This window comes from Aphelocoma coerulescens, chromosome 23 (genome assembly GCF_041296385.1).
Source record: "Aphelocoma coerulescens isolate FSJ_1873_10779 chromosome 23, UR_Acoe_1.0, whole genome shotgun sequence".
NCBI classification, from domain to species: domain Eukaryota; kingdom Metazoa; phylum Chordata; class Aves; order Passeriformes; family Corvidae; genus Aphelocoma; species Aphelocoma coerulescens.
This window is the reverse complement of record NC_091036.1, coordinates 3,117,153-3,129,545: the sequence shown is the minus strand read 5'-3', so window position 1 is coordinate 3,129,545 and position 12,393 is coordinate 3,117,153. Positions and strand designations below refer to the sequence as shown.

At 42.3% G+C, this 12,393-nt stretch overlaps 1 protein-coding gene and 1 long non-coding RNA gene across 8 annotated transcripts in view; one reads left to right on the top strand and one right to left on the bottom strand.

Moving 5' to 3' along the window:
* Nucleotides 1-337: 337 nt before the first annotated feature.
* On the bottom strand, nucleotides 338-6,410 carry LOC138098167 (uncharacterized). The gene is made up of 3 exons (XR_011146556.1): nucleotides 6,329-6,410; nucleotides 6,156-6,232; nucleotides 338-2,718 (listed from the first exon to the last, which is right to left on the bottom strand). It is a non-coding gene; the product is annotated as an uncharacterized lncRNA (long non-coding RNA).
* A 243-nt stretch (nucleotides 6,411-6,653) lies between these two features.
* Nucleotides 6,654-12,393, top strand: part of RLF (RLF zinc finger) — a 65,273-nt gene continuing 59,533 nt past the window's right edge. For all 7 annotated transcript variants that reach the window (XM_068994460.1, XM_068994463.1, XM_068994462.1 and 4 more), the window contains exons 1-2: nucleotides 6,654-6,806; nucleotides 12,041-12,195. In XM_068994460.1, the coding sequence (XP_068850561.1) occupies nucleotides 6,654-6,806; nucleotides 12,041-12,195 (308 nt within the window). The remainder of the gene's footprint in view (nucleotides 6,807-12,040; nucleotides 12,196-12,393) is intronic.

The following is a 12,393-nucleotide window of genomic DNA, read 5'->3' as shown; positions in this document are numbered from 1 at the left end:
TAATTCTGATTAAGATCTTTGTCTGTTATCTATTTTCTGTTCAATAAATAACTCATTTTATTTAGACCTGTCATCTGCCATCCTTAGAACTTGCATGTCAGTGGTTTCTTAAATTTAAGCTGTTGCCAAAAATCTGAGGCTAAGGTAAGGTTTGTCTGAAGCTCCCATTCATTCCTTGACAAAGGGCTGACTTTCCATTTCAAAGGGTATGCAGAAGAGAGCATCCTTATCCACAAGAGTGAACTGCTCATCAGATTCCTTAATTGTGGTTAAAAGTGTGTAAGAATCTGCTACCATGGGGTGTAGGTCTCGCATGATTTTATTAAAAGCTCTGAGATCTTGGACTAGCCTGTATTCATTAGTATGTGCCTTCTTTACCAGCAGGACTCACATTCCCTTAGTAATCCATGTTGCACAAATTTAGAAATTAGTTCTTCAAACCCTTTACTAGCTTCTAATTTTTCTTCTATCCAATAAAGGATATTGTTTCTGCCTTACTGGTCTGGCATAAGGTTTCACCTGTATTCTTCCTGGTTCTGCTGCTTTTGATTTCCCTGGAATTCTGGTGGTCAGAGTGACAGCATTCTTCACCTTCTCTGGATTCCTTCTGTTCCATTTGGTTGCTGTAATAACATAAAAATCTGGGCCCCCAGGGCTTTACTTTCTGGAATGCATACTTGTATTTGTCCATTTTCAAATATTACTTGTTTATTTAAACTGCTTAAAATATCCGTTTCCAACAAATGCAATATGCATTCAGGCATATACAGAAATTGATGTGTTAACCACTGTTTACCTATCTTGAATTGTAAAGGTTGGAAAAATGGCAGATTTTCACTCTCCCCAGTGCCACCAAAGGCATTTAATAGTTTCCTCACTAGATTTTCCTTTACATGTACATAAAACCAAATACACCACTCCAGTATCCACTAGAAATCAATTTTCTTATTCCCCAGCATTAATGTAACCAAGGGTCAGCCGGGGATGACTCCCCCAGTTTTCTTTGTGCTTCACCTATAGTCATTAATTTCACTGCTTGTAAAGCAGGATCCAAGTCTCTATACTTTCCAGCTGTCTTCATTAATTGTTCATAGAAATCAGAGGGTGATACCTCCCTTTCTTGCTTTATCTGGTATGATTTAAATAGGTTAATCCCCTTTAGAATAGCATGCTTCATTACAGATATAATCAGTCTTTGATAATGCATTAATAACTCCCATCGAACCTAATTATTAGGATCCCACCCAGGGTAAGTGTAAGAAATATGATCATCTACTGTCTCCTACTCCTTGAACAGGTTTCATTTTTGTCTTTCCCCTGCAGTGTTCCCCCTGCCCTTTTTGGGCTTTGTTCCACTAACACAGCTACAGCTTTTGCATCTGACTATTGGACACGCTCCACACCGCTTGCTAACAATTTACTCAAATTCCTAGGAACAATGAATCCAAATATCACTGGCCTATCTTTCTAGTCGGGGGTATTTTAAATACCATCATAGCTTTCTTGGGATAAGTCCCTACTATTAGACTTTCATTGGTTTCCAAGCTGAAAATCCTTCCACTCCTCTGTCAGTTACTCTCTTCTTCATTCCAGGAACCAACAGTTCAACATCCTCTTTCTCAAGTCCCAATTGACTCTCAATTCAAAGAACAAATCTAAGTATTTCCATTTCACTTCTTTTTTCTTTTGGCAAAATAACATCAATTGCAGAGCCATATTATAACCCCTTGATAATTTAATGGATACTCTGGGCACTTATGATATCCGATCTCTAATTTGCTGACAACCACTTTAGTATTGAATCCACAATTAACAATCCACAAATAACACAAATCCCGACCTTGTATTTATTTAAATAAATTTAGATAAAACAAATTTTATTTATTTAAAATAACTGAAGATTAAACAGACACAATAATTAACTAAAACAGTAACTTATCGATGTGCCAACACTAGAGAGCGCTCTAAACACACAGTCCTAACTTAGGAGCCACATCAGCAATTTATGTTCATTAAAATAAACATTTTATACACACCAAACACTTTAAAATTCACACAATAAAAACCCAATTACACTTAGCACTCTTACAGAAATTTTTCTTTTTATATATATACTATGGGCCAGAACAGACAGACTCAATAATACTAAGACTCACAAAACACTTTACATTTCAGGCATTAACACTTATAGGGTTTAATAAGTACAGACAGCTGGCAAACCACTCTACAATGTGGCTCCTGCGCTCATGGCACTGTGTCCAACTAATATGGAGGCAAGTGGGACTGGGACCTGCAGTGTGCATGGTGTTAACCACATACACAGTTTTCCAACTAGGTAGTGGGACTTCAACCCGCACCCTTTGATACTCACTCATATGGTTTTACAATTGTATTTTAATAGAAAACAGCCAGTTATATCATCACTAGTGATTTCTTTTTATAACCCAAATATCACACTTTTTTTTTTAACATTTATATCACTACTTTTATAACCCAACTATATTATATTATAGAGGTCAATTTCTACAGGGATTCTTGGTCACAGCTTATGGTTGGGTACACCTTTTATACCCTCAGTAATGCCTTACTAAAATCCCAGGGGTCTTGCCCTGAACTCACCAGATCTGGGGATCAAGGACCTCCTCGAAAAACCTTTGGTACATGCTGGAGCTCCTCTTGATCCCATGAATCCATGGAGCATCAGAAACAGAGTCCCACCTGTGTTGCCAAAAATTGTCACTGAATACGTCACCTAACTCTATTTTTTAGCATTAGGAAGTAGGCATTACTTTATTCAGGCCAGGGTGCATAGTAAATAAATCCAGCCACACACAACACTTTCAAAACTTTTCACTTATACATTTTTAGCAAACAAAGAAATTAATGTTCATTGGTTCTAAATTGCATCATTATCTTCATTAATTGATATTCTATCCTCTGTTGGTTATTGATTTCTCACTTCTCATGCTAATTAGTCTACATTTTTCAGCCCTTTTATCATTTTCTCAGATAGGGAGTCTCCAGCTGAAGTACTGGGTGTGAACAACAGGCCCTGAGCCAAGCTGACCTCTAGATGAACCTTCCAACCAAACGTTATATTAGTATCTGCTCATTAATGGAATATGGATGATAATTAGCGTTACCATATATGTATCTGCTCATTAGTGAAATATGCATGATCACTAGCAAAATATGTGGTGAGATAAGAATATATTTATCTTTCCATATTTAGAAACTAGACAAGGCCATGAAATCAGATATCTGGCCTTGTTTGGGGGTGTATGGTCAAAGCCAACTCCCTTGGTTCCTCCTTTAGCCCTGGCCAGGCTTTGGGAAGAATCCAAGGGAAGGATGAAACCAGATGTTTCCACAAGAGAAGTTATGTTAGCTTGTTTATTTATCTTAACAATATAAAGGCTGGGCCCTCTCACAGTGAAAATGAATGCCTTGCCTATGGGTGGGCACACCACATAGAATTTCCCAGTTACCAGGAGTGGTTCTCCAAATCCTTCACTGTGACTGGGGCTCCCCAACCGATGTGCAGATCTAAGTGATGGTAAAATATTAGGGTAGCTGGTGATGTATCTTTCTTAATCACTACAGGCAATCTTTTGTAGTAATGATGAGGTGCATTACTTAGCTTATCCTTTGTAATTCGTTGCAGTTTTGCACTATAGTAAATTACACTTATTCCTTAAATTTGGCATCTGTGTCTTTTGTGCTGACCTTGTTTTCTGGCAAAACACCAGCACATGTTGGATCATCTTTGCTAGTCTCTTTTTTATCTTCTGGTTATGCCAACATGCCCTTGGAGGGCCATAAATTTTGGATCCCAAGTGTCAAGCTTTTAACTCCCTCAGGCTTTATTCATTGAAGCTTATCAGGGTTAGTTTAGCAAAACTCGAAGTTTCAGTGATCTAATAATCAAGCTCTAACAATAACAGCCTGTGAAATGAAACTTAGCTATGTGTTCTCTGAAGTGGAAAACTACACTGCTTAACTACTTATGATTAATACACTGCTTACAATTAATTTAAAGAATTAATTAAAAAGTTAATTTAAACCATTAATTAGAAAAAAAGGAATTAGGAAAGTTACATCATTTTCAACATCATCATCCAGATCACTTAGGAAGGTACTAAACAGCATTACTCCCAGTATGGATCCCTGGGAGTTCCCACCGCTGACAGGTTTCCAGTCTGGAAAGGAGCTGGTTCCCAGCCCCAGCGAGTCCAGGTACGGACGTATATTCCAACGTGTCAACCACCATCGCCCTCCCTGCAATGCCGATCATCACCTCCAGCTGTCCCCACAGCCCCCTTTTTTCCCGCCCGTGTGACCAGCACGGGGCCCGGCTGGACAAGGGAGGGCTGCCAAGCCCCCTTCCCCCTGTCCTGCTCCAGTCTCGGGCCCTGCCCCAGGTCCTGCCACGAACCCGTTCAGTCCTAGCCCGTGGCCCTGCCCCTGAGGAGGTTAATGGCACCAGAGAGCATGGGTGGAAAAGAGGCTTATTCACAAGGATTTGTCCTCCCCTCTCTGTTCCTAATAGCTGCTGGAACACAGATGAGGCCCAAAGCTGCACATACTGGCTCCCAGGTCAGCTCTGCACTGCAGCTGTTCTGTGTGATGTCTGTGCTGCAGGAGCACACAGTTGGCTGCTCTCTGCCAGAGCCTTGTGGTGATGGGCAGGGGAGCTGCTGGCATGCAGAGGGCCTGGCAGCAGGTGATGGTGGCCTCCAATGTCTGATGTGCTCGGTCAAATGTGTCTGGCAGGCCGCTGGGGTTCCCTCTTGAGCACAGTGTGAGAGCGAAACAAACCAGGGACTAATGTTACCCAGGGATCCTTGGGGCCATCACAAGCTAGCCAGCTCTACCAAACCGTCTGGCGTCCTAGTCATTCTTTGTTGGCTTTGTGGCTCTGCCATGAGGACACCTCTAACAGCAGAGACTGAGCAAATTTTTTAGCACTCCAGTCCTTGGCCATCCTCATATTTAAAAAGTTTTTCTTTATAATCAAGGCCCCATATTGTGCAAGGAGGGGACTTGCCCAGATTTTGGAAAAGGGTATGGGTCTATTCTGGAGATGGAACAAGAGCCCTCCCCAGCAGATTTCTCATACTTACAGACTGTTTGCTGTTCACCCTATCATGCAACCTAGACTGGTATTGGAAACACCCTCTCCCAGCATGAAAACTACTGAACCATTTAACTTGTAGGAGAATAATGGGGATGTACAAAAGCTTAGGGGCAGATCTGTGGCCCAAGCTCTTATTTTGTATCTCTTCTGTCCTTCCTTCTTAAGGCCTCCATTGGCTTAAAATCTTCAGGAGGATAGTTTTGCTATTCCTAATCCACTCTTAGTTTTCACCCATCTCTCCAAATGTCCAAAAGGACTCCACTTGCTCTGCACCACAAAGCTGTGAACTGAAATCATACATCGTGCATACAGCTAGGGGAAGTTTCCTAGGTGATTCCATTCAATTCACCCCAGGTCTTCCCAACTTTGCCACTCCTCTCCTTTTCTCATTTGCCTTGCAGATTAAGGTGGAAAAACATTCTTACCATGTGGCCATAGATGTCCTTCCCTCCCACTGTTCATGCCTAGCAAGTCAGAGCTTGAAAAGCACAAAGGAGATTCTTATCTCACTGGAGGGCCGAAACCCCAACCACGCGCTCATAAACAAGCCAGGGGCCTCTGACTTCAATTTTCAAACCAAAAAAGGAGCTAGAACACCTTTTAGCTACCCAGACCGGAACCAAAGGAAAATGCTTTGTTTGCAATTTCTGCTTGTTTACTTTTTCTCTTCAGAAAGCCCTAGGGCTTCACCTCCCCTCATTCAGAAGAAAAATGAAAGCAGGCAAAATGCCTGTCAGCAGATTTCTGACCTGGGAGCCCCGGGCAACTGCACACCATTTCAGCCTCTACTTCTGTGTGGCTTTCAGGTATTCCCTTTCAGTCAGACATGGTAAAAGCAAGCCTGGCTGGCTCTGATCACTTTCTGTGAGATTTCATAATCTCTGCTGCTAGTCCTGCCCATTTTTTTATCCCAGCGGGTCAACTTTTCCCAGAGGACTTAGGGCACTGCTTTCCAACCCATGGGCCGAGCATCTCATGTCACCAGACACGCTGCAAATTCTTGGTAAAAGCTATTTACCTCCCTGTTCCGGTATCTGGGCAACAGCCTCTCCAGGGCTATCCTAGAGACACGAACGTTCTGCTTTCAACAACGTGCTGTTAAACGGGAGATTAAAATAATGGCAATTTAAGTTAAAAAGTTGACTCTGGCCGGCGCCCATTATCTGTCAAGTCCCCTAGCCCTGCAGTCACCTTTAGCACAGAGGGGGCCGGAACTCCCAACCCGTCCCGATGCCCTCATCCCGAAGCGCCGGAGGCCGCAACATCCCACAGCACCCAGAGCCGTTCGGGCCGTGCGGGGGGGAGGGGCTGAGGAGACTGCCGGCCCCGCCCCCTCTGCGCTATCGTCTCGTCACGTGGGGCGGCTTGAGAAGGCGCGTCCGCTCCCTGCCCCGACTGGCGGCGCGCGCGGAGGGTGACACGTCACGTGTCTGTATCACGTGACCCCCGTCCCGGACCGATGATGTCAGTCCCGGGTCACGTGACTGGTGCCTACGCGCCGTAGGGCCGGGTGCAGATGGCGGACGCGGAGGCTGAGGCGGCGGCGCGGCCTGAGGTGCCGCGGGTGGTGTCGGCGCTCCGCGCCCGCCTCTGGCAGCTACAGGCAGAGCTGCGCGAGCAGGAGGTGTCGGAGGCCTCGTCCCGAGCCTACTGCCGGGGCTTCTGCCAGGTAGGAGCCGGGCGTGGCGGGCCGCGGCGCGGGCTGTAGGCCGGGTGCGGGCAGCGAGGATGCGGCCGGGGCAAGCAGGGGGCTGCCGTCCTGGGCGCTCGCTCTTCCGAAGCTGGCGGTGCGTAGGGCTCGCGGCACCGTGTCCGGCTGGCAAGCGGGGCTGTGCACGCCCTGCCGAGGGCGCCCCGTGCGTTTTGCGCCGCGAGCCCGGAGCTGGGGCCGAGGGGACTGCTCTCCTTTGGGCTTTGGCATCGCTTTGGATCGGGACATCCTGTGGCCCTCGGGTGGGTCTCTGGGATAGGCGGGCCCACCGCATTTTCTCGGTGCAGTTTTGGCTCGGTTCCGAGGCGTCCGGTTGTCTGTGTTTCACTTGTCTCGGGATTAAATCTGCGTATTCCCGTCTTGTTTGAGACCTGCCGTGGGGTGCAAGGAGTGCTTGCAGGCCTGTAGGGGCCTATAGTGCCCTTAAGTCACTGGATGAGCTGTGGTTTGGATATCTTGTCTTGCATCCTTGCTTAGTGCAACCCAGAGGAGGATCACCAATTTCTGAATCGAGGCCTTAAGTTCCAGAAGAAGAGCTGATCTTGATTCAAGCCACAGTGATGGAGATAACTCTTTCTTAAGTAAACTCTTCCAATGGTTAATTAATTTTTGCTATGGTCATGCCACCGTTTACTGTGAGCGCTAAGGTTGAAAAATTATTGTTATGATGCTGGCTTGCAGAGTTATCCCTGTTGAGTCTGAAGAAATTGTGGGTTTTAAAGTAAGAAATAAAAATCTGTCTTCTAAGCTAGTTTATAACACCTTAGCTGAAAAAGCTGTAGTGTTTGACTGGTGAATGGCAAAATCAGAAAAAAAACCTTGCTGGCGTGTTACAAATTATGTATAAGTGGTGTTACCCTTCGCAGTCTTCCATTTTGCATACACAGGCTGCATGCTTTGCCATACCATTCTGGGAGGATGTTTAGCTCATCGCTTACTGAAACAACAGAATAAGTATACTTACTAGGTTTCAAAACTCCTTCTTCTCAAGGTGCAGCTGCATACTGCTGCATTCGTCCCAAGTTTAGTATATGGTGAAGATCTGTGACCTTGCATTGATATGGAGCCTCCTACAAAGTGTGACTCTTTCTGTGTTTAGGTTTTGCTGAAATTGTTTCCAGTGGTGTACATTGTGTCAGAACATTGGTGCAAATGTTCAGCTAACACTTAATAGTGGTTGTCAAGATGATCAGTGTGTGTACATGTCCAGTTTTCCAGATTAGTTTGGTACAGAAGAAGCTTTAGAGATATTTGATCAGTGGAGTTTGCTGAAAGACAGTTCTGCTACCTAAAAAAAAAAAAGCACACAATGACAAACCCCAAACCGTGTCCCACAAAAAATGTAGCCCTCTAGGTCCTTGTGCTGTTATTGTAGTCTGGTTTTAAAATACTGTGATAGCACAGATAAAAATGGAAAAGATTGTTTTTGAGTTGCCATCAGTCTGGGACTTTTCAGATTGCTGTGTCCGTACTCCAGGAGATGCAATGGGAGACGTGGAACTGCTGGTCTGTCCTGCAGCAGCTTCAACAAAGGATTAATTTGTGATGTCATTGTGCAGTCAGACCACCGTGGGTAGGATGTAATTTTATGTCTGGGTTTCTCCTGACAGGGGATGTTTGTGATCAGTTAAGGTCTGCCCACAAGTGAAATTTAGGGGGCTCAACTTAATTTTGTATTAATTACTTAGAGGGTACCACTGATACCTTGTCATAAGCTTATTAAGCTACAGCAGAATGTGCCTAGAAAGAAGCTGAATTTATCTGGGCTTAAGTTTGATTTTGGGAAATAGCTGACATAAGCAGAGCTTAAATATTTTAGGTTTGCCATCCTGTGAGTACAGCTGAGGCAGGGACCTGGAAGGTGCTCTGTTTTGCTGTGGAAATTACAGTGGCTGTCAGGCAAACTGTGAACCAAATTAGTAAATTTCCTATGCTGTGACCTGTCTGAATGCTGTTTTATTACATGTAAACTTGTGCTGCTGTGTGCAGTTTTCCAGTAGCTCTTACAAGGAGTGATGCTGGATGACACAATTTCCTTGAAGATCCCTATTTTCAAGCAGGGAAATAGTACTGTTGTCCAGGATAACAAAACAAAGAAACTGTTGAAGCCTAAATAATGGGTTGACTGCAACTTTATATTGTACAGGCGTGAATGCTTTGTACATTCACTTTGGGAAAAACACATCTGTTGTGGAGTGCACTATGTACCCAAACAGCCAGGTAGAACAACTAAGGGGGGGTATTTGAGGCTGTGCTGTCATAAATAGGAAGAACAGTTATCAGTGAAGTGGAGGTTGTAGGACATCAAAGCATCCCATCTGCCAGTGACCAGCAGCTGTTGGCTTTCTGAAGTTTTTGAAGATAGTGCATTGAGTGCAATTAGATACGGTTAAAAAGAGGAGGAAGTGTTTTTCTTAAACAGAGACTCAAAGCTGTAACAACAGGTCAGGAAACTTTGAGATCTTTGTCTTTAAATTGAGTCTGAGCAAAAGAATTACATTTCTGAGGAAGTGCAGCTAAGCAGCTGTTCTGTCACTGCAGAACGTGAAAATCTGTGCAGTATGGAGGGCCAAGGGTAGTCTGTTTGTTATGTGTTAGGTGGATATGGCCTGTGTGCTTCTTGCCCACTTGCCAATCAGATGTGTTACTGGAGTCAAAGAGGAGGATAGGATGAAGTGGGCGTGTATTAACCAGACTTTAAATGCTTGAATACTCTGGTCAGTATTTAGGCGTCAGTATTTATATCTTGTTGGTAATTAGACTGTAAGGTAGTAATTGCTTCTGAATTGTTACTTGAGAATCCCTTAAACATGTAGATTATCTAATTCTGTCAAAGTTAATAGTTTTTCCTTAATAGCTTTTATATAGATTGCCAGGATAAATCCATAGTGGACAACTAAACAACTATTTGTATTGCTTGTGAAATAGCAGAAGGGATTTGAAGAATTTCTTTAATACAGTTACTACATTTGGCTTATTTGTCAGTATGCTAATAGTAATAGTATCATAATGTTCAAAACTACAGGTCCTCAAAGTTTAAACTATTAATGTCTGTCACCATGAATTTTGTTTTTTACACTAAAACCATTGTTCATTTATTTGTCAAGAAGTTTTTCTTAAGTGGTTACTCAGTGAATTCCTAATGTTAGCTTTAAGACTTTGATGCTGGTACTCAGATTGTGCTTGAGCAAGGGTGCAGTGTTTACTAGAAAATTGATCTAATTTTAGAAAGTATTCTGCTGTGTTTTATGGTTTACACAGACCAGGTAGTTTATGATCAAAGTGTCTGTCAAAATAATTGAGTACTAAATTTGGCTTTTTAAATAGATAGGCTTTAATGGATGTATTTTCAGAAAAGTGCTGGGATTGGTGTGTTCGATCTGTTTCTGTAGTCACTATAGTGGTACTGTTACTGCTGGCTTTACTAAAGAGCTGATTTATGATAGTCATCAGTTGACTACCTCTGGGGATTGCAGCTTGACAGTCTTTGAATGTGATTTAATGCTACAAAACGATATATGATTTGAGTTATATTATCAAATCCTTCATTAATCTGTTATATAAGCTTGAAGACTGGTATTACTTGCCATTTGTTTCTGCAGCTAATGATCTTTGTGCTGTGCTTAAGGATGATTTCTGCAAACTTCCAATTACCGCCCCCCCCGCTTATGTCTTTATAACTATTAATATTATGTGGGTTTTTTGGAAAGTTGGTAACTTCCATTCACCCAGAAGTTCTATTACTGAATTGTTAGAGAACAATCCACAGAACAGTGGATTACTGATTCTTAGATGGTATTTTTTATAGATTTCTTTTTCTTAAGTATAACGCATTATTCTGCTAGGCTAAAGGACGTCTGCATTGTTTTCAGGCTAGGACTAGTATAGTATAGTTATATCACTGATGTAACATTGGATACTGGCCACTTATTTCTTGCTATGCTGGAGGGTAGGTTTTGTCTTAGAAGTTTTTGGTCATTATTATGACTGCATTTGGTTTTAGCAAGCCTGTAGGAGGGTTTGTTCAGTAGTATCCTCCATCCATTCACCATCTCATATGATCCATGTGGGTTTTCTTTAAGGTGTTAAAATAAGTTTGTTGTGTCAGAGTCCCAACTTGAAGTGATTTGAAAACCCTCACCATCCTTGTAGGACAATTTGACTTGTTTTGAATGGTAGGGTGAAGCTCTGAACTCTGCTCTGAACTCTTTTTTTCCCATGCAGTCTTGGTCCTAAGGGTTCCAAAAAGCACAGCCTCTTTCATTGGTTTTGTTTTCTTTGCAGCTGGCTTTGATCACGATTGTTACCTTGTTTAGTCTACGGAGGGTACCACATGGGAGAGGGAACTGGTAAGAATAGAAGCATCACTGCTCTGGAGGTGTAGGGGGGTGTTCAGGGAAGGGCTGTTATTTGTGAAGCAAGCTGTCAGTAGAGCAAAGGTGTCCTCAGCTCAGTGCCCTACTTGCTCTCAAATTGTGCTTCATAGCCTGTCAGAGCATAGTATGCTAGTGTAGGTAAGTTTTAAAAAGGTTGGGAGATACTAGTGTTGTCCCTGTATTGATGTGATTTCCCTTAAAACTGGCTAGAGTTTCTATTGCTACTTTAGTACTGTGTCTGGGTAATGTGGGATTGCTGTGGTCAAGGAGTAAAATCTAGGGTAATTTTGCATTTGAAAAATGCCTATGTAATGATCCGATCTGAATTTTGTATCCCTTTCTGGTGGCTTCATGTTGGCTGTGTGGGTAATACATGTATCTTTAAAATGCTAGACCTGTAGTAATGTTCTTAATCTTGAGTTTCTTCCTATTTTTCCTGCATTCTCACTAGTAATAAAGATTCCAGTGTTACATACATGGTTCTGTCTCCATGGTAGTTGTACAAAAGGAGCTAAGTGTAGGACTTCTCCCTGAATTTTCTACTTAATAGTTCGCATTTCTGCCAATTACATCTAGCTTTCTCCCCAGTAGAAATTCTGATAACTGTATCAAAATAATAAAGTAAATAAAAAATATTTCAGTAAAAGGGAGAATTTCTGTTGAGGTGAAAAGTTGCCACTTTAAATTCTCCTTCAGAGTAAAAATTTCTCACTTCCAGAATTATTCTATTGTATGTGTTTGATATTGTATATTGATACTTGTTTTTAAGCAAAAGTGTGTTATAAAAACTTCTAATGATAACTCATTCTGTTTCAGACACTGCTCCAGTATGCTGGCAGTCGGGGTGCATCGGAACATATTTTACCTTTTTTGGAAGTGTATCGAATCTCCATCCAAAGCTTTGCTAATGCAAGACCTTACTTGACTACAGAATGTGAAGATGTACTTTTGGTACTTGGCAGGCTAGTGCTGTAAGTTTTAAGTTGGTATATTAATTTTTTTTTGTTTAAAAAAGGATTGCACTTTATAAATTAAAGGGCAAGCTGTTGAAATAGTTTATTGCTTAATTTGACAACTATATTTGCGATTTATCGTCTAGTAAATGTCTTTGATACATTTTTAATCATACCACAAAAATGTATTTGAACATTTAATTAATTAACATGGAC